Genomic DNA, 26,442 nt, shown 5'->3' with positions numbered 1-26,442 from the left:
GAAGGTAGGAAACAACATCTCAACACTGGGGCCCCACAAGTGTGCATTCTCTGTACTCCCTGTTCACCCATGATGCCTCCAACTCAATGATTGAGTTTGCAGATGACACTACAGTGGTAGACTTGATTACCCACAAGACAGCCTACAGTGAGGAGGTTGGGGCCCTCAGAGTGTGGTGTCAGACAAAATGTCCTCTCACTCAACATCAACGAAACAAAGAAGATGAATGTGGACTTCAGGAAACAGCAGTATCCACATTGACGGCACAGTAGTGGAGAAGGTGGAAAGTTTTAAGTTTCTCTGTGTACACATCACGGACAAATGGTCCATGCACACAGAAAGCATGGTGAATAAGGCGCAACAGTACCTCTTCAACCTGAGGAGAAATTTGGCTTATCACCTAAAACCGTGCACAACGCATCACCGGGGACAAACTACCTGCTCTCCAGGACACCTACAGCACCCGATGTCACAGGAAGGCCAAAAAGATCTTCAAGGATAACAAACACCCAAGCCCCTGCCTGTTCACCCCGTTATCATCCAGAAGGCGAGGTCAGTACAGGTGCATCAAAGCTGGGACCGAGAGACTGAAAAATAGCTTCTATCTCAAGGCCATCAGACTGATAAACAGCCATCACTAACAGAGATGCTGCTGCAAACATATAGACTCAAATCACTGTCCACTTAAACATTTTTTTTTAATAAAGGTATCACTAGTCGCTTTAAATAATGCCACTTTAATAAGGTTTACATATCCTACATTACTCATCTCATATGTATATACTGTATTTTAAACCATCTATCGAATCTTGCCTATGCCACACGGCCATCACGCGTCCATATATTTATATGTACATATTCTTATCCCATCCCCTTACATTGTGTGTATAAGGTAGCCGTTGTGAATTTGTTAGATTACTTGTTTGATATTACTGCGTGGTCGGAACTAGCACAAGCATTTCTCTACACTCGCATATACATCTGCTAACCATGTGTATGTGACCAATACAATTTGATTTGATCTTGTCAGTCATATCCTGTCAGTCACATGTCTCAGGGAGCAGAGCTCAGATTGGCTCACATTACACTGCTCTCTCTCTCTCTCTTGCTCTCTCTCTCTCTTTGCAAGCTGCTGGGTTTGACTTGACTGACATCTTGTGGTTGCATAACACTTTACCATTGTGCACATGGACTACCGGCAATGTTCCAAAAAAAGTCAGGACTTGTCATGATTTACATCATCACAATTCACCTATAGTTGGACTTCAATAAAGAATATGCTCATTATGAAGGGATTGTGAATACTGTCTGCCAGTAATCTGCTGTAGTTAGAGAAAGTTTGTCAGAGGAGAATACAATAAAAAAGTGTTCCAACACTCCTCTCTCTGCATAACACTTTTTTCTCTCACTGCCATCTGTGAGTCTCTTTGTAATCTGCCATAGAACTGTCTGTGTGCGTGCGTGCATGCATGCGTGTTTTGTACGCTTGATTTCTATTATAGCTGCTCTCACACTGTGCACCATCATGTTAACTACAAAGCTAGAGAACATGTTCCACGCTGACATACATGATACACTGTACACTACAATGTTGTGTAATAAATACTGAAACCCATTTCAGCCCACAGACATCCTCATTCTGTCTTCATCAGTTGTCGCACTGAAGTCGCACTGAAGCTATTATGACAAAGCTGTGCAGGTGCATGTGTGGTACGATGGTTGGGGTACATTAGAATGCCATGGAACATTTAGTAATGCTGCACAGCAGTGAAATAATGGCTCTGTGTACTGTCTCTACCAGCTGCTGCTGTCTGTGTTTGATTGGCAGAGACAGATCGTGTTTGCCCTGTTTGTTGTCATGGCTTTGTTGTCAAGGAGATGTCTGAAGGCTAGAATCATGTCTGGAATAGAGAGATAACAAGGTCTCTAGTCAAGACTAGCTCTAGAGAGCAACACAAATGAAATGTCAGATGTTATTTAAATCATGAAAGGATGATTCTTGTGGACCTAATTCACAATTGAAACTAAACAAAATGTTGGCCATGGCTGCTTACTCAATCATTTTTTTAGAAGAGGCATCATCATTTTACAGTCACATGGCTAACACTGTCTACAGATTGCTTTGAAATGGCATAGCTATTGACTGGCCAGAACATCGTAAATAAATCCCAAATAAATCAATGTTCCTGATGGACTGGACATTTTTGTGGAATGGGCTAACATATAACTAGGGCCAGACAGGAGATGTACTCTAAACACAAAGTAATTGGTTCCAGTAACCAGTTACACACATAAGCAGGCTTATTTTAACTTCCAAACTTACATAACAATCTCCAATAAGTGGCTGCATGGGCACATGCTCATCAACAGAAGACAATGAGCGGGAAAGACCACAAAGATCTGTGTATGTGTAGGCCTTACTCATTGTTACCTCATTCAACATGCCAGGGCTGGTCCATTTTCAGCCCAGTGGGCATGTCTAACTAGTTTTTTTCGTGCAAAATTATCATTATCTGGCTAATAATGGGGGTCTCAAGGAAAAAATTGCCCGGTTGGTCTAGAGGGCCGGTGTGAGGGCCTCAAGGAAGAAAATGGGCCGGTGTGATATTGTAGAAATGCCAGGGTCGATTTCTGTTCCCAGTCCAACTCCAGGTGACCAGGTTGGACACCTCAGGTTGGACACGTCTGTGTAATGCTTCAGCGACATCGATGTGAAAGTATTACAGAATGTGTTCCAGTCACTGGACAGAGATGAACGTACTTTGGTGCGAAAAGTGCAAATCAATCCCACAACAACAGCAAAGGACCTTGTGAAGATGCTGGAGGAAACAGGTACAAAGGTATCTATATCCACAGTAAAACGAGTCCTATATCGACATAACCTGAAAGGCCACTCAGCAAGGAAGAAGCCACTGCTCTAAAACCGCCATAAAAAAAAGCCAGACTACAGTTTGCAACTGCACATAGGACAAAGATCATACTTTTTGGAGAAATGTCCTCTGGTCTGATGAAACAAAAATAGAACTGTTTGGCAATAATGACCATCGTTATGTTTGGAGGAAATTAGGGGGAGGCTTGCAAGCCGAAGAACACCATCCCAACCATGAAGTACGGGGGTGGCAGCATCATGTTGTGGGGGTGCTTTGCTGCAGGAGGGACTGGTGTACTTCACAAAATAGATGGCATCATGAGGCAGGAAAATTATGTGGATATATTGAAGCAACATCTCAAGACATCAGTCAGGAAGTTAAAGCTTGGTCGCAAATGGGTCTTCCAAATGGACAATGACCCCAAGCATACTTCCCTGTGGCTCAGTTGGTAGAGCATGGTGTTTGCAATGCCAGCATGGTGTGTGCAACGCCAGGGTTGTGGGTTCGATTCCCACGGGGGGCCAATACACAAAAAATTTATTAAAAAAAATGCATGAAATGAAATGTATGCATTCACTACTGTAAGTTGCTCTGGATAAGAGTGTCTGCTAAATGACTGTAATGTAAAAATGTGGCAAAATGGCTTAAGGACAACAAAGTCAAGGTATTGGAGTGGCCATCACAATCCCCTGACCTCAATCCCACATAAAATTTGTGGGCAGAACTGAAAAAGTGTGTGTGAGCAAGGAGACCTACAAACCTGACTCAGTTACACCAGCTCTGTCAGGAGGAATGGGCCAAAATTCAACCAACTTATTGTGGAAGGCTACCTGAAATGTTTGACCCAAGTTAAACAATTTAAAGGCAATGCTACCAAATACTAATTGAGTGTATGTAAACTTCTGACCCACTGGGAATGTGATGAAAGGAATAAAAGCTTAAATAAATCATTCTCTACTATTATTCTGACATTTCACATTCTTAAAATAAAGTGGTGATCCTAACTGACCTAAAACAGGGCATTATTACTAGGATTAAATTTCAGGAATTGTGAAAAACTGAGTATAGATGTATTTGGCTAAGGTGTATGTAAATTTCCGACTTCAACTGTATGACAGTTGAGGCAACAACTGTACTGAATTTACAACTTAACAAAGCACTTATCATTTAAGAATACAGGAGGTCCATTTCTCATCAATACCCTAAAAGATTAGACGTTCTCCTTTCTAAAAAGGGCTACTTAGCAGGTGATTTAAAAAGTAATTGTCAAATGATCAATAGTATAATTCTCTTAGCAAAAACGATTATCTGTAATTTACAATGTGTAGAATCTATGAGAACAAAAAGGTTCAGAACTTTTGTGAAACATCACAGCACAGTTGAAAAATATATGGCAAATAGAAATCCAAATTTGGTGTTCAGAGATAGAGAGGAGGGGTTGAGTGGGGCTGAAGGATGGGACTAAAAACAAACAAAAGATAACTATTGTAAAATATACTGTGTCCGTAAAATGTATATAGCATGTTGCCCATTGGTTTACTCCAATTAGCTTAGGGGTGGTAGAGTTAGGGAAAAATAAGAAAGGAAAATATATATTTAAAAATATATATATTTTACATACAGTACCAGTCAAAAGTTTGGATACACCTACTCACTCACGGGTTTTTCTTTATTTTTACTATTTTCTAAATTGCAGAATAATAGTGAAGACATCAAAACCATGAAATAACACATTTGGAATCATGTAGTAACCAAAAAAAGTGTTAAACAAATCAAAATATATTTATATTTCAGATTCTTCAAAGTTGCCACCCTTTGCCTTGACAGCTTTGCACATTGTTGGAATTCTCTCAAACAGCTTCATGAGGTAGTCACCTGGAATGCATTTCAATTAACAGGTGTGCCTTGTTAAAAGTTAATTTGTTGAATTTCTTTCCTTCTTAATGCATTTGAGCCAAAAAGTTGTGTTGTTACAAGGTAGGGCTGGTATACAGAAGATAGCCCTATTTGGTAAAGTACCAAGTCCATATGGTAAAAGACGAAGTCTTTGCTCAAATAAGCAATGAGAAACGACAGTCCATCATTACTTTAAGACATGAAGGCCAGTCAATACAGAACATTTCAAGAACTTTGAATGTTTCTTCAAGTGCAGTCGCAAAAACTATCAAGTGCTATGATGAAACTGGCTCTCATGAGGACCGCCACAGGAAAGGAAAACCCAGTTACCTCTGGTCTGATGAGACCAAATTTGAGAATTTTGATTCCAACCGCTGTCTTTGTGAGATGCAGAGTAGATGAACGTTTGATCTCTGCATGTGTGGTTCCCACTGTGAAGCATGGAGGTGTGATGGTGCTTTGCTGGTGACACTGTCAGTGATTTATTTAGAATTCAAGGCAGACTTAACCAGCATGGCTACCACAACATTCTGCAGCGATACGCCATCCCATCTGGTTTGCACTTAGTGGGACTATCATTTGTTTTTCAACAGGACAATGACCCAACATACCTCCAGGCTGTGTAAGAAGGAGAGTGATGGAGTGCTGGATCAGATGACCTGGCCTCCACATTCACCCAACCTCAACCCAAATGGAGATGGTTTGGATGAGTTGGACCGCAGAGTGAAGGAAAAGTAGCCAGCAAGTGTTCAGCTTATTGGAACTCCTTCAAGACAGTTGGAAAAGCTTTCCAGCTGAAGCTGGTTGAGAGAATGCCAAGAGTGTGCAAAGCTGTCATCAAAGCAAAGGATGGCTATGTTGAAGAACCTAAAATATAAACAATTTTTTGGTTACTACATGATTCAATGTGTTATTTCATAGTTTTGATGTCTCCACTATTATTCTACAATGTAGAAAATTGTAAAAATGAAGAAAAACGTGCATCAAACTTTTGATTGGTACTCTATCAATTTACAAGAAAATATATGGTGGATTGGAAATGATGCAGACATTTACAATGATGGAAGCCACAACCTGCAATATTAAAGCTGATCCACCCCCTTAACAAAAAAAGGGCTATTTTCATAAAAATAACATTTTGATAAACTTTAACTAATTATCAGCAACACACATTGCGTAGCTCAAGAATAAAACTGACATACACAGTGCTTTTCTCATTGACATGCTTTGTAAAATAAGACAGTAATATCATCCTACTGTACGACCTTGTGTACATCAGTTTTATATATTTCTATTTAAATAATTAAAATATTGGTTTTAAAATCAGCAAAGCTAGAACCCTGTACAAAGTGTTTACAAATGGCCAATCATCCACTGCTCAGTAAAACATAGATATACAGGACAACTTTAAACATTACATGCTAACAAACAAGGGTTCCAAAGCAGTTTAATGAAATGATAAATAACTAAATCTTTACAAAACATACCGTTTCTGAACATGGAGGAAACAAAAAGACACTGGACACATTAAATAGGAGCCATAATAAATTCAGAAAAATCCTGACGACAACTACAGTTATATTAATATGACTCTATAAGCAGTGTTAACAAATCACACACTTTCCATGCTAGCTTGAGAACTACAGCTCAACTTTAAAAATGGCCAATAAGCCACTGAATAAGCTGCTAAACCACAGTGGATAAGATATTCTTATATAAAATAAGGACACCTTTGGCAGCAATAGATCAAAAGGCAGAGCCAGTCAGAGGGCCTTTTGGTATTAGGAGAGTATCTTAGTACTAGACAAGCCTACCTACAGTACATTCTAAAGCCATGGGGGTGAATGCTAACGTCCACTTCAGTCAATGTTTCACTTTAGGCTCCCATTGACATCAGAACATGACTAAGTGAAAATTCAACTTAAGTGGAAGTTAGTATTCACCCCATTGTGCGCAGGGCAGGTTTGGTTAAGACATTGGAATGTATTACAGGGGCAGAGTGCTGGTGTGCCAGACAGTCAGTCAGCTCAGTTAGTACACAGGCTTGTAGAGGATCTGTCCATTGAGCAGCCTGCGTTTGAGTTCCTTCCACAGCAGGCTGCGCTCCCTCTGGGATCCCTTCATGAAGCCCCTGTTCTCCAGGGCACGGCGAGACAGGTAGGGGATGACCTCGTTGACTGGGCCGTAGGGGACGTATTTGTACACTGGGAATCCAGCCTGGCCTGTTCTCAGACAGTGGGAGATGTTATGTGACTGGAGAAGCAACAACCACTGGCAATGTTTCACACAAGCACAGAAAAACATTGGAACCTAATTACATGTACAGGTATGGAAGGTATTTTTGTCTAAAAGTTAGTCTCTAAACTAATTTTCTAAATAAATAAAAAGCTAAATGATATAATAATAAAATGTGTAAGAACTGTGTGAACCCCTATTGATCTACACACTAAAGATAGCTATGGTATGGTATCAGGTGACTGATGACGGAGTGAGACCCTGAGGTTGTTGTTTGTTTCGCACAAGATTTCTGACCAAAATGACAATCAATAAATCTTGAACTCCAATAAACCCATTATTATTATTATGCAACACCTATCTACAGTTCTGAAGGTGTTGAGATTACAGTACCTAGTGGGAAGCTGATCTGGTCACACATTCCGAGCAGCTGTCCAAAATAGACCTTGTTCTCAGTGGGTGACAGACCCATCTGGTTCATCCTGCAGAGAGACAACACAGACGGAATGTAAATATTTAAAAAAAACATAACACTGTGCAAAAATAAACATCACCTCACTGATGTATGCATTTACGTTTTAGTCATTTAGCAGACAATCTTATCCAGAGCGACTTACAGGAGCAATTAGGGTTAAGTGCCTTGCTCAAGGGTACAGAAAGATTTTTTACCTAGTCGACTCGGGGATTCGAACCAGTGACCTTTCGGTTACTGGCCGAACGCTCTTAACCACTTGCTACATGCCCATTGATAGAATACATTTGGTTTCTGTGAAGTGGTTTTACTACTGGTTTGGTGCTTTGTGGTGCAAAATGTCTGTAGAAAAAGTCTAGTAACTAGTCTAACCACCTCTTGATTTGAATAAAGCCCAGAGGCTGGTCTTACTTCTCCAGAGTGAATTTGACAGTGTCCTCGTTGTGTGACGCCACCATGACATTAGCCTTCCTGTTGTGGTCGATCTCTTCCAACACAAACTCTAAACATCTTTGGAGAATCAAGGAAAGACAAGGAACTTTGGCTATTCCATTCAGCTGATATGATAACTTCATCACATAATGCATCCAAATTCAACTATGTAAATACCAATTTTCTAAAGTCACGCATTACACCAATGGGGGTAGGGTGAAGATGATCTTAGGTCAGTTTTGCATTTTCCACACGAATGGACTGGGGGTCGGGGAAGCTGATCCTAGATCTGTACCTAGGGGAAACTTCACCCCAAAGCACAGAAGGGGGTCTTACTTGTGGTACATTCGGTTGGTGGCCTCGTAGTCTGGGTTAATGGGGTCTTCGTAGCCGATCTCCTCCGCCCTGCTCCTCTCCTGGTACATGTAGGCCCCGCGGACCAGCTTGGCCCCAAAGTACCAACCTTCACGCCGGGACAGCTCCACGTCCACAGACACATTGTCATAGGCTTCCTTTACAGGTAGTAAAGGGTAACACAATTATATAACCCTGTGGTTAACACCACAAATCTTGACATTTTTGGCACCAGGCTGTCCATAACACCTCTTACAAAGGGTAGATAAGTAACACAATCGTGTTTAAATAGTTTCATTTCAGGTTTATGTCAAAAAACAAACATGGCTATGGAAGGTTTATAAACTAGGTTGGGCTTTTATGAGTCAAATATGGGAGGCTTACAAAACCTGTTTCACTCTAAGCGTATGACAAGTCTATACATAACAGGGATCCTCCCTACAAACATATATGAGATTGTACATGTAGTCCCAATAAAAAGTCCCAAGCTCTACACACAAATCAAAACACATTTTATTGGTCACATACACATGGTTAGCAGATGTTATTGCGAGTGTAGCGAAATGCTTATGCTTCTACAGTGGGGGAAAAAAGTATTTGATCCCCTGCTGATTTTGTACGTTTGCCCACTTACAAAAAAATGATCAGTCTATAATTTTAATGGTAGGTTTATATGAACAGTGAGAGACAGAATAACAACAACAAAAATCCAGAAAAACGCTTGTCAAAAATGTTATAAATTGATTTGCATTTTAATGAGGGAAATAAGTATTTGACCCCTCTGCAAAACATGACTTAGTACTTGGTGGCAAAACCCTTGTTGGCAATCACAGAGGTCAGACGTTTCTTGTAGTTGTCCACCAAGTTTGCACACATCTCAGGAGGGATTTTGTCCCACTCCTCTTTGCAGATCTTCTCCAAGTCATTAAGGTTTCGAGGCTGACGTTTGGCAACTCGAACCTTCAGCTCCCTCCACAGATTTTCTATGGGATTAAGGTCTGGAGACTGGCTAGGCCACTCCAGAACCTTAATGTGCTTCTTCTTGAGCCACTCCTTTGTTGCCTTGGCCGTGTGTTTTGGGTCATTGTCATGCTGGAATACCCATCCACGACCCATTTTCAATGCCCTGGCTGAGGGAAGGAGGTTCTCACCCAAGATTTGACAGTACATGGCCCCGTCAAATGATGCAGTTAAGTTGTCCTGTCCCCTTAGCAGAAAAACACCTCCAAAGCATAATGTTTCCACCTCAATGTTTGACAGTGGAGATGGTGTTGTTGGGGTCATAGGCAGCATTCCTCCTCCTCCAAACACAGCGAGTTGAGTTGATGCCAAAGAGCTCCATTTCGGTCTCATCTGACCACAACATTTTCACCAGTTGTCCTCTGAATCATTCAGATGTTCATTGGCAAACTTCAGACGGGCATGTATATGTATTCTTGAGCAGGGGGACCATGCGGGCGCTGCAGGATTTCAGTCCTTCACGGCGTAGTGTGTTACCAATTGTTTTCTTGGTGACTATGGTCCCAGCTGCCTTGAGATCACTGACAAGATCCTCCCGTGTAGTTCTGGGCTGAATCCTCACCGTTCTCATGCTCATTGCAACTCCACGAGGTGAGATCTTGCATGGAGCCCCAGGCCGAGGGAGATTGACAGTTCTTTTGTGTTTCTTCCATTTGCGAATAATCGCACCAAATGTTGTCACCTTCTCACCAAGCTGCTTGGCGATGGTCTTGTAGCCCATTCCAGCCTTGTGTAGGTCTACAATCTTGTCCCTGACACCCTTGAGAGCTCTTTGGTCTTGGCCATGGTGGAGAGTTTGGAATCTGATTGATTGATTGCTTCTGTGGACAGGTGTCTTTTATACAGGTAACAAGCTGCGGTTAGGAGCACACCCTTTAAGAGTGTGCTCCTAATCTCAGCTCGTTACCTGTATAAAAGACACCTGGGAGCCAGAAACCTTTCTGATTGAGAGGGGGTCAAATACTTATTTCCCTCATTAAAATGCTAATTAATTTATAACATTTTTGACATGCGTTTTTCTCGATATTTTTGTTGTTATTCTGTCTCTCACTGTTCAAATAAACCTACCATTAAAATTATAGACTGATCATTTCTTTGTCAGTGGGCAAACGTACAAAATCAGCAGGGGATCAAATACTTTTTTCCCCCCACTGTAGATCCGACAGTGCAGCAGTATCTAACAGGTAATATCTAACAATTCCACAACAAAACCTCATTTCTAACAAATTCCACAACAAAACCTAATACACACAATCTAGTAAAGGAATGGGATGAGAATGCATATAAGTATAAAATATATGGATGAGCAGTGACAGAGCGACTAAGATGCAATAGATAGGGAAGGATACAGTATACACATATGAGATGAGTAATGTGAGATATGAAAACATTCTTAAAGTGGCATTATTAAGTGACTACCGTAAATTCCGGACTATAAGACGCAACTTTTTTCCCACGCTTTGAACATCGCGGCTTAAACAATGACGCGGCTAATATATGGATTTTTCCCGCTTTCAATTTTTTCCCCCCAAAAAAACACATTCTGTGACGTGCTCAGTTTTTTGGCGGCATGAAGCTTTCATTAGACCAATGAAATTGCCGAACGGGTTAAGGTCAAACAACTTTTTTGTTTACTGTTTAGATTAAATCGAGCGCTCTCAAACTTCCCATCATTCTGATTACGATAGTCATTTTGTCACCCTCATCATGGCACAGACACGGATAAATGCATATGATGCAGCTTTCAAGTTGAAGGCGATTGATCTGGCTGTTGGAAAAGGAAATAGAGCTGCTGCACGGGAGCTTGGTCTTAATGAGTCGATGATAAGACGTTGGAAACAGCAGCGTGAGGAATTGACTCAGTGCAAAAAGACAACTAAAGCTTACTGCTAATTTTTTATTTTTTGTTACAAGCCGTGTTTCGTTAAAGCCTATTTATTTTTGTTACAAGCCGTGTTTCGTTGAAGCCTATTTATTTTTGTTACAAGCCGTGTTTCGTTAAAGCCTGTGTAAAGTTCATTTGTTTCAATGTACCGGTAGGCACCTGTGGCTTATAGACATGTGCGGCTTATTTATGTTCAAAATATTATTTATTTTTTAATTCAGTGGGTGCGGCTTATATTCAGGTGCACTTAATAGTCCGGAAATTACGGTAGTGTTCCATTTATTAAAGTGGCCAATGATAAAGTCTGTAGGTAGGCAGCCGCCTCTCTGGGTTATTGTCTTTTATGATCTTTTTTGCCTTCCTGTGACATCGGATGTTGTAGGTGTCCTGGAGGGAAGGAATTTGCCCCCAGTGATGCATTGTGCAGACCACACCAACATTTGGAGAGCCCTGCGGTTGTGGGCGGTGCATTTGCGCTATTGCGCCTTCTTCACCACACTGTCTGTGTGCATGGACGATTAAATTTTGTCGGTGATATGTACACCGAAGAACTTAAAACTTTCCACCTTCACGCCGGGCCTGCTGTCCTGTCGACGTGGATATGGGGGTGCTCCCTTTGCTGTTTCCTGAAGTCCACGATCATGACTTTTGTTTTGCTGACATTGAGTGAGAGGTTATTCTCCTGACACCACACTCCGAGGGCCCTCACCTCCTCCCTGTAGGCTGTCTTGTCATTGTTGGTAGTCAAGCCTACCACTGTAGTGTCGTCTGCAAACTTGATCATTGAGTTGGAGGTGTGCATGGCCACGCAGTCATGGGTGAACAGGGAGTACAGGAGGGGGCTGAGCACGCACCCCTGTGGGGCCCCAGTGTTGTGGATCAGCGAAGTGGACTACCTTCCCCACCTGGGGGCGTCCCGTCAGGAAGTCCAGGACCCAGTTGCACAGAGCAGGGTCGAGACCCAGGGTCTCAAGCTTAATGATGAGTTTGGAGGTACTGAATGCTGAGCTGTATTCAATGAACAGCATTCTTACAAAGGTATTCTTCTTGTCTAGATGGGATAGAGCAGTGTGCAGTGTGATGGCGATTGCATCGTCTGTGGACATATTGGGGCGGTAAGCAAATTGGAGTGGGTCTAGGGAGTCAGGTAGGGTGGAGGTGATATGATCCTTGACTAGTCTCTCAAAGCACTTCATGATGACAGAAGTGAGTGCTACGGGGCAATAGTAATTTAGTTCAGTTACCTTAGCTTTCTTGGGAACAGGAACAATGGTGGCCATCTTGAAGCATGTGGGGACAGCAGACTGGGATAGGGATTGATTGAATATGTCCGTAAACACACCAGCCAGCTGGTCAGCGCATGCTCTGAGGACACGGCTAGGGATGCGGTCTGGACCGGCAGCCCTGTGAGGGTTAACACGTTTAAATGTTTTACTCACGTCGGCCACAGAGAAGGAGAGCCCACAGTCTTTGTTAGCGGGCCGTGTCGGTGGCACCGTATTGTCCTCAAAGCGCGCAAAGAAGTTGTTTAATTTGTCTGGGATCAAGACTTCGATGTCAACGATGGGGCTGGTTTGACTGATTGTCCGTCAACCCTGCCACATACGTCTTGTGTTTGAGCCGTTGAATTGCGGCTCCACTTTGTCTCTATACTGACGCTTTGCTTGTTTGATCACCTTACGGAGGGGATAACTACACTTTGTATTGGGTCATGTTTCCAGTCACCTTGCCATGATTAAATGCAGTGATACGTGCTTTCAGTTTTGCGCGAATGCTGCCATCAATCCACGGCTTCTGGTTAGGGAAGGTTTTAATAGTCACAGTGGGTACAACATCTCCTATACAGCGTATACGTCAATGTTATTGTCTGAGGCTACCCTGCAATCGATATGCTGATAGAATTTAGGTAGCCTTGTTCTCAGATTAGCTTTGTTAAAATCCCCAGCTACAATAAATGCAGCCTCAGGATATATGGTTTCCAGTTTGCATAACGTCCAGTGAAGTTCCTTGATGGCTGTCTTGGTATCCGTTTGCGGGGGGGATATACACGGCTGTGGCGATAACCAAGGAGAGTTTTCTTGGAAGATAATACGGTCGGCCTCACCTTAAGATAGCACTGGTAGGTGTTGAAGATGATGGGCTTCTCTCTGTTGAAGATCCTCTGCATCTCCAGGGTCAGTCTGCTGATGGCCGGCTGGAAGTACGTCTGCTCAGCATCCACCATCAGCCTCACCCCGTTCTCCACCGCATGCTGGGATAGAGGGAAGGACAAAAGCTTTTTGTTAACTTCTGTCAGTTAGCATCAACACCCGGTCAGCTCCAGAAAAGTGAGCAGAAAATGTTGTTGATCATCTGAAACCCTTCAGTGATCTTGCTCCTACCTAGGCTATAGAAATGTATGAGTCTAAGTCTTCTATTTAAGAGCATGTTACATTTGACATTTTAGTCAAGACTGTGCTTTCCAGAGCTACTTACAATTACTGCATTCATCTTAAGATAGCTAGGTGAGACAACACATATCACAGTCATTGCATGTTGAGGTCTTTGGCAATCTTGTGTTGCCATGTAGTCCACCCATGCTAATGCAATCTCAAGGGACCAAGGTATTACTTGTATCTATAGAGACTCACTTAAGAGCAACTAGACTTTGGATTCAACACGTCATAGTAGACTCTTGGTCCTGTTGGAGCAGTGCAACTTCAATTCAAACACAACCTTTCCCAAAAATGATGACACACTGCTGAAGTAAATGAGAACCTTTGTAATAAGAACAAACAAAACTATTGCCAAAAGGTTAATTTCCAATAAACTCCCATATGGCCTGCTCACTGAGGCAGGGCTGAGAGTAAGAGAAGATTCTTGCAAAATCTGATATATACTACATCCCATGATTCAATTAGAATATGAATATGTGGACAACGACAAATACCTAGGTGTCTGGCTAGACTGTAAACTCTCCTTCCGGACACATATTAACTTCATTAGGGTAGGGGGCACTATTTTCATCGCTGGATGAAAAGCATGCCCAAAGTAATCTGCCTGCTACTCAGGCCCAGAAGCTAGGATATGCATATAATTGGTAGATTTGGATAGAAAATACTTCAAATAATGTCTGTGAGTATAACAGAACTGATATGGCAGGCGAAAACCTGAGAAAAATCCATCCAGGAAATGGGATTCTTTAATTTTTGTAGTTTTCTATCGAATGCCATTACAGTATCCATTGACTTAGGACTCAAATTGCAAATCTTGGGTGAGAACCTCCTTCCCTCAGCCAGGGCATTGAAAATGGGTCGTAGATGGGTATTCCAGCATGACAATGACCCAAAACACACGGCCAAGGCAACAAAGGAGTGGCTCAAGAAGAAGCACATTAAGGTCCTGGAGTGGCCTAGCCAGTCTCCAGACCTTAATCCCATAGAAAATATGTGGAGGGAGCTGAAGGTTCGAGTTGCCAAACGTCAGCCTCGAAACCTTAATGACTTGGAGAAGATCTGCAAAGAGGAGTGGGACAAAATCCCTCCTGAGATGTGTGCAAACCTGGTGGCCAACTACAAGAAACATCTGACCTCTGTGATTGCCAACAAGGGTTTTGCCACCAAGTATTATATCATGTTTTGCAGAGTGGTCAAATACTTATTTCCCTCATTAAAATGCAAATCAATTTATACAATTTTTAACAAGCGTTTTTGTGGATTGTTTTGTTGTTATTCCGTCTCTCACTGTTCAAATAAACCTACCATTAAAATTATAGACTGATAATTTCTTTGTAAGTGGGCAAACATACACAATCAGCAGGGGATCAAATACTTTTTTCCCCTCACTGTATGCTTTCGCCGTAAAGCCAATTTGAAATCTGACACCGTGGTTGGATTAACAAGAAGTTAATCTTTAAACCGATGTATAACACTTGTATGTTTTATTAATTTTGAATTTGGCACTCTGCAATTTCACTGGATGTTGGCCAGGTGGGACGCTACCGTCCCACACACCCTAGAGAGGTTAAGCATCTCCAATCCAAAATTAAATCTATAATCGACTTCCTATTTCGCAACAAAGCCTCCTTCACTCACGCTGCCAAACATACCCTCGTAAAACTGACTATTTTACCGATCCTCGACTTCGGAGATGTCATTTACAAAATAGCTTCCAACACTCTACTCAGCAAACTGGATGCAGGCTATCACAGTGCCATCCGTTTTGTCACCAAAGCCCCATATACCACCCACCACTGCGACCTGTATGCTCTCGTCGGCTGGCCCTCGCTACATATTCGTCGCCAAACCAGCGGCTCCAGGTCATCTATAAGTCTTTGCTAGATAAAGCGCCGCCTTATCTCAGCTCACTGGTCACCATAGCAACACCCACCCATAGCACGAGCTCCAGCAGGTATTGGTTTTCCCCAAAGCCAACACTTCCTCTGGCCGCCTTTCCTTCCAGTTCTCTGCTGCCAATGACTGGAACAAATTGCAAAAATCGCTGAAGTTGGAGACTTATATCTCACTCACTAACTTTAAGCATCAGCTATCTGAGCAGCTTACCAATTGCTGCAGCTGTACACAGCCCATCTGTAAATAGCCCATCCAACCACCTACCTCATCACCATATTGTTTTTATTTATTTTTGCTCTTTTGCACACCAGTATTTCTACTTGCACATCATCATCTGCACATCTATCACTCCAGTGTTAATTTGCTAAATTGTAATTACTTCGCTACTATGGCCTATTTATTGCCTTACCTCCTTACTCCATTTACACACACTGTATATATATTTTTTTATTGTGTTATTGACTGTACTTTTGTTTATCCCACGTGTAACTCTGTGTTGTTTTTTGCTTTGCTTTGCTTTATCTTGGTTTTTTGCTTTGCTTTATCTTGGCCAGGTTGCAGTTGTAAATGAGAACTTGTTCTCAACTGGCCTACCTGGTTAAATAAAGGTGAAATCATTTTTTTAAATAAAAATGAATATGTGAATAGCTGGGTTAATATACTGTTGTTAAATTTTAAAGCCATGCTAGTTAACAGTGCCTATGTTGCACTCAAAAATATCCCCCTACCTTGGCCAGAATATCCACTCTCTGCAGCATCCTCTTCATCTGTTTCTCCTCTTCAACAGTGAACTTCCTCAACAGAGGCTCCAGCTGACCAGTCTAGAAAATCAGAAGACACATTTCATTTAGAGTCAACCCTGACCTAAACTACAAAATGCATTTATGTATGTATGCATATACTGTATGTACACTGCATGGATGGATGAATTTGTGCAGGTACATAATGCACTTCATGAGTTTCTGTGTACAAACACATTCAGGTAGATATCCTACAGTACTATACCTGTATGTTAAATATTACAAGGATATGTCAATTTATGTGTGTGCGTGTGCATGTGTAATATGTGGCTAGCTCACCTCAACATTGGGAATGACAAGCAGGTTTGAGATCGATGTTCTGTCATTAATCAAGCTGTTCCAGTCCAGAAGGTCTATCGTTCTGGGGGACATGATGTAAATGACATATTCAAAGTCAAATCCAGTCCTGTACGCACATCCTATCTATTGAATAGTTGATTGTTTGTGTGCTCATGATGCATTCCAGGTTCAGCCTCTTACCCTGATGAGCCCAGTTTCTCTCCAGTAAACCAGTTCTCAATGTCATCTTTATTTCCAACCCCCAGCTTAGTCAAACTCTCCTGTAGCAAACAGAAGTACAGTATTATATAGAGCCATTATTGATGGAACTCCCATATCATATGCTCAAATGAACAGCAAACCTGGTTGAAAAAAATAGATAAAGCAACACCTAACAGCACTCCCCAATTTGACCTAGATATCTTGTATGTATTGATATGTAGGCTGTGTGTGCCGTTTAAAAATGTACAATATGTAGTTCTGTCCTTGAGCTGTTTTTGTCTTTTAATGTTCTGTATTATGTCATGGTTCATGTTTTGTGTGGACCCCAGGAAGAGTAGCTGCTGCTTTTGCAACAGCTAATGGGGATCCTAATAAAATACCAAAATAGGATTTCATTTTTTTTAATGAATATCAATAACTATTAACGATGAAACATTATAGATAGATCAAGGAAATTAGTAGCAGGAAAAACAATTAATAAATGTTTCATCATTTTGGTATGGTGTTTTCACAGGTGTTTTTGTCTCAAAGGAACCATAAGGCTCTCACAGATATGAAGTATGTTAGATCTAGGGAGTCTTCTTAGTAGCAGAGAGCCGGTTTGGGTGATTTTTAGCTGGGAAACTGCTTGAACTCGGTCACATCTCCACTTTGAGTGTTGCTCTAGGTGACACGCACCTTCAGCTGTTCCAGTTCCAGTTTCTGCTCCAGTGCATCCATGCCAGACTTCCCCTGCTGTGCTGCCAGCAGGTTGAAGAACCTCCTCCATTTCACCAGCACCTCTGAGAACTGGAGCTGGAGAGGGGAGGAAACAGGTCATAACACCAACAAACAATCTAAAAAAGCTGCACTCTGTCACAATCACTACCAATGTTAAATCAAGGGCTAAAAGAGAGAGTCTAACAGACAGAGGGTGTCTAACTCACCAGGAACTGTGGGCGGCCCAGGGCAGTCATCTTAATGGCAGAAAATCCATCTATAGAGGCCCCCCCTGAGAGTCAGAGATACAACATAACATTTAGTGCAGCAATAACACAATTGATAAATGTATCATAATAATCATATCAAGCATAATGTGACGACACTGGGTTTATAAGCGCGGAAATCGACTCTGCCGCTTGAGCATGCTTTTGCGGCACAGTCGATAGCGCGCCGGACTTCGGGTTTCAAGTTTACAGGCCCCTGCCTGTTTCATTACAATAATATAACATCTGCAAAAAAAAAATTGGGGGGACAAACGTAATTCATTGAACTCACTGCATTTGATTGTGTTCTCACCTGAGGCTTTTATGCAGTTGAGGAAGGTCTCCATCTGGTTGTCACACTTGGCCTCATCAGCATAGAAGTATGTCCTGGCACTGACCACGCCCCCACGACGGTCCCCAAACTGACGGTGGGCCTTGTACTTCTTCTCACGGTGGTCAACACCTAAAGTCAGAAAACAACATGAGACATAACGTTGTCTAATGTAACAAGACTTTCCTCTAGACTCGAGTATACCCACACAGAACACTGGGAGGGAAAGACAAGAGAAGCCTTTCCAAAGGAATGACCCTCACCACCATCACCTAAACAATCTAGATCTAAATTGGCATAGATACCTGGAGATCTGTTTTTCATAAAATGAACAATTGTGACAGCAGAATACTTCTACGTGTACCAAATATATTAGACAGGCATGCGCCTCTTGGTAAGACAACACATCTGCAGACCAATATATATATACACATATAAAGTTTGGACACACCTGCTCACTCAAGGGTTTTTCTTAATTTTAACTATTTTCTACATTGTAGAATAATAGTGAAGACATCAACTATGAAATAAGACATATGGAATCATGTAGTAACCAAAAAAGTGTTACATATTTTTGGGATTTTTCTATTTGTTTACGTAGCCACCCTTTGCCTTGATGACAGCATTGCACAGTCTTGGCATTCCCAAACAATCTCAATTGGGTTGAGGTCAGGTGATTGTGGAGGCCAGGTCATCTGATGCAGCAATCCATCACTCTCCTTCTTGGTCAAATAGCTCTTACACAGCCTGGAGGTGTGTTGGGTCATTGTCCTGTTGAAAAACAAATGATAGTGCCAAACCAGATGGGATGGCATATCGCTGCAGAATGCTGTGGTAGCCATGCTGGTTAAGTGCGCCTTGAATTCTAAATAAACTTGAAATGCATTCCAGGTGACTACCTCATGAAGCTGGTTGAGAGAATGCCAAGAGTGTGCAAAGCTGTAATCAAGGCCAAGGGTGGCTACTATGAAGAACCTCAAATATAAAATATATTTTTGTTTGTTTAACACTTTTTTGGTTACTACATGATTCCATATGTGTTATTTCATAGTTTTGATAACTTCACTATTATTCTACAATTTTGAAAATAGTAAAAATAAAGAAAAACCCTGGAATGAGTAGGAGTGTCCAAACTTTGACTGGTATTGTATATATAATTGGCTAACAGCCGAGGTATATCAGACCGTATACCAAGAGTATGACAAAACATTTATTTTTCGTGCCCTAATTTCATTGGTACAAGTTTATAATAGCAATAAGGCACCTCTGAGTTTGTGATATATGGCCAATATACCATGGCTAAGGGTTGTGTCCAGGCACCTTAGCCATATACACACCCCCCCCCCCCCCCCCCCCGCCTTATTGCTTAAATATACACACACCATGTTATAAGATACTGTATATAAAAATTTGTAAAAGACAAAAGATCTCTAAATATCTAGTCCCATGCTCAGAAAAAAGATATGTGGGAGAGGGTTATGTAAATATCCAGAGCCCCAAAACATTCAACACGACATGAACCAGGGTTTCAGCTGCTCTTTAACTTAACATGCATATCTATAGGCTTGGACGATATACTGTTTATACCGCATACCGGGGAATTTCGAAATACCCCCAAATCATAGCTTTCACCTGGATTCACCTAGTCAGTCTGTCATGGAAGAGCAGGTGTTCTTAATAGTTTGTTTGCACAGTGTGTGTGTGAGATATATATATATATATATATATATATACACACACACACACACACACACACACACACACATACATACATACATATACACAGTACAAATCAAAAGTTTGGACACACCTACTCATTCCAGGGTTTTTCATTATTTTTACTATTGTCATAATTGTCGTAATGATCGGACCAAACTGCAGCGGGTATGTGAAACATATTCTTGATTTATTAAAGAAAAATGAACGATGAACAAAAGAACGACGAAAACAGTCCTGTAAGGTACACTGACTATACATGGAACAACCACCCACAAACACAAGAGAAAATAAACCCACTTAAATATGGCCTCCAATTAGAAGCAACGAAAACCAGCTGCTTCTAATTGGAGGTCGTTCCCAAAACCCACATAGAAATAGAAAACATAGAACATAAACCAAAAACCCCGAAACACACTAAACAAACACACCCTTACCATGTCCTGACCGACTACAATAACAAAATGACCCCTTTACTGGTCAGGACGTGACAACTATTTTCTACATTGTAGAGTAATAGTGAAGTCATCAAAACTATGAAATAACACATATGAAATCATGTAGTAACCAAAAAAGTGTTAAACAAATCCAAATATATTTTAGATTTTTGGTTGTTCAAAGTAGCCACCCTTCGCATTCACTCAACCAGCCTCCTGAGGAATGCTTTTCCAACAGTATTGAAGGAGTTCCAACATATGCTGAGGACTTGTTGGCTGCTTTTCCTTCATTCTGCAGTCCAAATCATCCTAAACCATCTCAACTGGGTTGCGGCCAGGTGTTTGTGGAGGCCAGGTCATCTGATGTAGCACTCCATCGCTCTCCATAGTCAAATAGCCCTTGCACAGCCTGGGGATGTGTTTTGGGTCATTGTCCTGTTGAAAAACAAATGATGGGACTAAGTGCAAACCTGATGGGATGGCGAATCGCTGCAGAATGCTGTGGTAGCCATGCTGGGTAAGTGCGCCTTGAATTATACATAAACCACAGACAGTGACACCAGCAAAGCACCATCACACCTCCATCCTTCACGGTGGGAACCACATATGCGGAGATCATCCGTTCACCCACTATGTGTCTCACAAAGACACAGCGTTTGGAACCAAAAATCTCAAATCCGGACTCATCAGACCAAAGGACAGATTTCCACCAGCCTAATGTCCATTGCTCATGTTTCTTGTCCCAAGCAAGTCTCTTCTTCATATTGGTGTCCTTTAGTAGTGGTTTCTTTGCAGCAACTCGACCATGAAGGCCTGATTCACGCAGTCTCCTCTGAACAGTTGATGTTGAGATGTGTCTGTTACTTGAACTCTGTGAAGCATTTATTTGGGCTGCAATCTGAGGTGCAGTTAACTCTAATGAACTTATCCTCTGCAGCAGAGGTAACTCTGGGTCTTCCTTTCCTGTGGCGGTCCTCATGAGCGGCAGTTTCATCCTAACGCTTGATGGTTTTTGGGACTGTACTTGAAGAAACTTTCAAAGTTATTGAAATTTTCTAGATTGACTGACCATGTCTTAAAGTAATGATGGACTGTCATTTCTCTTTGCTTATTTGAGCTGTTCTTGCATAATATGGATTTGGTCTTTTACCAAATAGGGCTATATTCTGTATACTACCCCTACCTTGTCACAACACAATTGACTGGCTCAAATGCATTAAGGAAAGAAATTCCACAAATGAACTTTTAACAAGGCATACCTGTTAATTGAAATGCATTCCAGGTGACTACCTCATGAAGCTGGTTGAGAGAATGCCAAGAGTGTGCAAAGCTGTCATCAAGGCAAAGGGTGGCTACTTTGAAGAACCTCAAAAATAAAATATATTTTCATTTGTTTAACACTTTTTTGGTTACTACATGATCCCATATGTGTTATTTCATAGTTTTGATGTCCTCACTATTATTCTACAATGTAGAAAACAGTACAAATAAAGAAAAACCCTGGAATGAGTAGGTGTTTCCAAACCTTTGACTGGCGCACGCACGCACGCACGCACGCACGCACGCACGCACGCACCCCTGGTGAGCACATTAAGTAATACTGTATACCCCGGTATGGTACAAAAACAGTATGAGTATGAAAATCTGGATACCGACCAACCCTACATACTTGCCCTCATTAACCCCTCCAGACTAAATCCAGATCGAACCTGCTCCCTCAACCATGCAATCTCATGTAACAAACATCATGTAAGAGCTCTATATTAACCCTTAAATGACCGCTGGCATAGACCCAGAAAGTTAGCATTCAGGAACATTGCTGAACCGACAGATATTTTGGCAATGTGCCCCCACTGCTTCCACACGCACGGTTATGTGCCCCGTATGAAAGGGGTTCCGCCCCCCACCTCCACCAACCAGATGGCCTGATACATCAGTATTGAAACATTTATGTAAAGTAACATTACTGTGGTCATGCTCCTGCGTTACAAAGAATTCTGTAGCTGGCACTGCAATAAATTATGAAGTGCATAAATAACCAATCAATTACAACAAAACTCACAATCATAACCAAATAAATTAATTGTAAATCAAACTGAAAACTCATTTTGAATTGTTAATCCGTTTCAGTCAACAAATACACACCTGGACTTTCTTTCTCAGCTTCAGACACACAGGCACTGAAAGAGAGGAAACATCGAAATAACATGACAACAATTGAGAGATACTTATATCAAGTATTCAGGTGTTTAGTACCAAATAAGACATTGGAAATAATGTTGAAGTAAGTAGATGGGGTCCCAGTAATGAACTGGATTATGACTCATCATTTCATAAATCAAGGTCATGCACTAAAGATTATCACAATTTGTGGCAGCAGCCCCCCCAGAAGCTGTTAAAATCAGTTCCAGCTCAGCGTTTCACAACCACAGAGTGTGTGCCAGTATGTTGACTGTACTATGTGTGTGCCAGTATGTTGACTGTACTATATATATATATATATATATATATATATATATATATATATATATATATATATATATATATATATATATATATATAGTACGCACGACAGCGGGATTGGGGGGAGGGTGTTAACATTATGTAGAAGTGCAAATGTCCTGCTAGTTGATCTCTTGTGCCGTCGTGGACTTCTGATCACTGAGACTGTTGACTGTTTCAAAACCTCAGTGCATCCCACATACAGTAGCCTAGGTTAATCCAGAAAGATCCATTCCAGAACCGAACCTAATACAGAAGCTTGAATAACATGAAGGAAATTGATCTCTCATTAGCGCATTTCTGTATTTTTTTTAAATTACCCTTATTTTACCAGTTAAGTTGACTGAGAACACATTCTCATTTACAGCAACAACCAGGGAAATAGTTACATGGGAGAGGAGGGGGGATGAATGAGCCAATTAAAAGCTGGGGATGATTAGCTGGCCATGATGGTTGGAGGGCCAGATTGGGAAGGACACCGGGGCTAACACCTCTACACTCACGACAAGCGCAATGGGATCTTCAGTGACCACAGAGAGCCAGGGCACCTGTTTAAGACAGAACCTTACACCGGGCAATGTCCCCAATCACAGCCCTGGGGAAATGGCATATTTTTTTTAGACCAGAGAAAAGAGTGCCTTCTGCTGGCCCTACAACACCACCTCAAGCAGCATTTGGTTCTCCCATCCAGGGACTGACCATGATCAACCCTGCTTAGCTTCAGAGGCAAGCTAGCAGTGAGATGCAGGGTGGTATGCTGCTGGCATCTTTCCGTGCTGTTGGTTGTTTCAGTGATTGCCATGGCTTAATGTTATCAAGGGGAACATATTTGCACAGGCTAACTGCACAATTTGCAAGAAAGTTTTAACATCAGTTGAGTCTGGAAGTATGAAAGTAATAGAATTCAGAAACTCATTTAAAGCATGTACTTTGCCAACCTGGAATAAAAAAAATAAAAGGTTGATTACAACTCTGGTACACTCTCACAATGATTAATTCACAATGAGTCCTCTTCCTCTCTGGTACATCCAATTATTAACAAGAGAGAAGAGGATGTTGTGTGTTACTCCACCAATGTAGGCTGGCTCCAAAAGTCCTAATTAGTCTCATCTCCTGGTGTGGAGAGTTCCACAGAAATGAGGTAGGGTCAGACTGTTAGCAAGTTGGTCTTTAATGGTGTCACTAACCTTTTCACTATCATTCCCATCTACCACCCCACCCTCTTCATTATTCAGCCTATTAGTTCAGCTTGAATGTGTGCATAGTCAGGCTATAAGAACATCCCTAACCAAACAAGGGAAGGCTGTTTCTCAAAACACATGAAAACATAACACGCCCTGGGCCTCTTTTGAAAGGGTGCATCAAGTAACAACAGGGCAGGCTTGTCTCAATCCACCGCATGTGACTGCATTCTCAAAGGGACTGGAATAAACATGCTTCTTCAGCTAACAAATCAGGAGAGAGCCTCGAGGGGTGTGTCTAAACTAACCAATTGTGGCCGGGTAGTTCTGGGAAATGTCTGATGCTGAAAGTGATGCATTGTTTACAATCCATTTGAGACCATGAAAAATGGGATGGGCATGTTTTATGCTGAGAAGTTGTAAACACAGGTTTTTATGAATATGAAACATAAGTAGGCCTGTGTGTTTTAGAGGGAGAGAGTGTGTTTGATAGGGGAGATACAGACATAGCAGGGAGAGCCTACAATCTGAGAAAAGAGTCATATGGAACTGACCATATGACTTGTTCCCCAATAGTATTGGATCACCTAGTATTATTTTGACTGTAGCCTTTTGCCATAGGTCAATTGCAGAAAATGTTTACATAGTGACTACTGAGGTAAAAGTATAGGCCTCTCACGCCATATCACATTGCTACAAATAATCAATGATTCATAATAAATTATGAATCTATAAAATGTGAAAGCTTGTATTTGTAGTGTGTGGATACTGCAATAGTGCTATATCCTCTATTAGTGTTACTTCAGCTGGGGTTGTGACTAATGAGATACAGACTACTACAGCAGACTAGGATGGCAGAGACTACTTACTCCATCTCCTTCTTCTCTGCCTCCTCCTGGGTCAGGTCCTCCTCCACACTGTAATCCAGGACTGACCCCACGCCGAAGGCCTGGTTCTTATGGATCAGAGGCTTGATTGAGTTGTGGTCCTCACCGGCCACAAACTGTCCATAGAACGTCATCTTCATCAACCTCTCAAACAACCGCTGGCCAAATACTTTCTTGCTAAGGTCCATCAACTATGGACAGAGCAAATAAACAACTGAGTTAAACCCACAACTCGCCAGTTAAGAGTAGTGTTCCTTATAATTTGATCCACCCAGGAGCTGATCTACGAAAACCACCACCTTCGACTTTCATTTCAGTCACAAGATTCAATACAAATGGTATGATAAGTAGTTTTGTTAACACCTGCCTCAGTCACAGCGGCTGTGCAGACAGTCAGCCAGGCTAATGATAATAGGCCTAAACTACTTGTGCACCTGGAAATGTTAGGCTGTGAAATGAATGTAAGCTGTTCTTCTGCAAGTATGTTGAATAATAGCCCTTTTGATAGTCAGAAATGTCCATTACGTTATCTGATATATGACAGTTAGCCTACTAACCACACCTGTAAAAACGAATCAAAGGAATGTAGCAAAAACAATCTAATCAAAATAATGTCCCTACCATCTTGTTCTTGTCAACGAGGAAGTCGAATGTGCAAAGCTTGAAGACCAACAGACTTCTAAGCAGCTCAATGTTATCTTTACTTTTGTAAGCTTCATGAGTATTGTCAAAGTCGATTTCGATCTTCTGTGTTTGAGCATCGGTGGTATTTTTTGATTGGATGATGGTGTCCGCTTGAACAGCTTTCACCACAGTGCCCTCATCAACTTGCTTCTCTTTCCCTCCTTCAACCTCATCACCTTGCGTGGATGCGACCGTGGAGCGAAATCTCCCCTGAGACAAGCATATTCTCTTGATCTTGTCGGAACTTGACTTGACTAGAGCTGGTACTACTTTGTTGAACATTTTTTTTAATGTTATTTACTTTCGTTTTTAAATTCGTTCAAACTAGTTTTATTGCGTTTAAGGGCGCGTGGATCCACCACTTCTCGTTCCTGGCTAGACTGAAAGCCAGAATTAGTTGCTGCACAGCGTTTATAACCCAAGTTACGTATTTTAGTAGGCACGCCTACTCTGACGCATCTGGCAGGAACTCCGCGTCGTGAGGAAAGCCCCCTTCAGTAAAACCCGTTTCCCCTTGCCCCCTCCCCAGTTCCCACCGTTGTTGTGTAAACAATTGTTGGCAAGGTGTGCTAGTGTGTTTGACTTAATGGTATCTCCTGCCTGAAAGAAAGTACAGCAATCAATGGGTTTATTTATCCTACAATTCAATACTGCCTGGGAGCCAGATTTGTGCAACCATTCTGTCATAAAGGTTTTTGTTTGAGATAACATTTCACCCAAGTCAATACATATGCCGACAAGGCGGAAAGAAATGTTGAACTAGTTGTCATGAATCCGACCATAGACATAGTGTATGTGTACTGTGAGAATGTGCTACTTCCTATTTTCAACAACAGAGAGAGCCATTGACTAAGTACTGAATCTGCTCTGTAACTGCCCAGGTTTTCATATAGTAGTCTGTTTTACTAGAGGGTGGGGAGTTGGTGATGTAGTTGCATTGGGG

General features: G+C 41.6%; 1 protein-coding gene across 1 annotated transcript; it reads right to left on the bottom strand.

Annotated features, from left to right (window-relative positions):
- Positions 1 to 6,195: 6,195 nt before the first annotated feature.
- On the bottom strand, positions 6,196 to 25,904 carry LOC115149203 (proline dehydrogenase 1, mitochondrial). Its single transcript, XM_029691837.1, has 14 exons — positions 25,437 to 25,904; positions 24,798 to 25,006; positions 22,391 to 22,425; positions 18,075 to 18,224; positions 17,723 to 17,787; positions 17,475 to 17,591; positions 16,776 to 16,855; positions 16,575 to 16,656; positions 16,224 to 16,316; positions 13,269 to 13,415; positions 8,242 to 8,417; positions 7,885 to 7,983; positions 7,395 to 7,483; positions 6,196 to 6,988 (listed from the first exon to the last, which is right to left on the bottom strand). The coding sequence occupies exons 1-14, from the start codon at positions 25,779 to 25,781 to the stop codon at positions 6,798 to 6,800; spliced, it is 1,878 nt and encodes a 625-aa protein (XP_029547697.1). The 5' UTR covers positions 25,782 to 25,904; the 3' UTR covers positions 6,196 to 6,797.
- Between the last annotated feature and the right edge of the window lie 538 nt (positions 25,905 to 26,442).

Source organism: Salmo trutta, chromosome 15, assembly GCF_901001165.1.
Source record: "Salmo trutta chromosome 15, fSalTru1.1, whole genome shotgun sequence".
Taxonomy (NCBI): Eukaryota; Metazoa; Chordata; class Actinopteri; order Salmoniformes; family Salmonidae; genus Salmo; species Salmo trutta.
The sequence above is the reverse complement of the archived record's forward strand: the minus strand, read 5'-3'. Positions and strand labels throughout refer to the sequence as shown.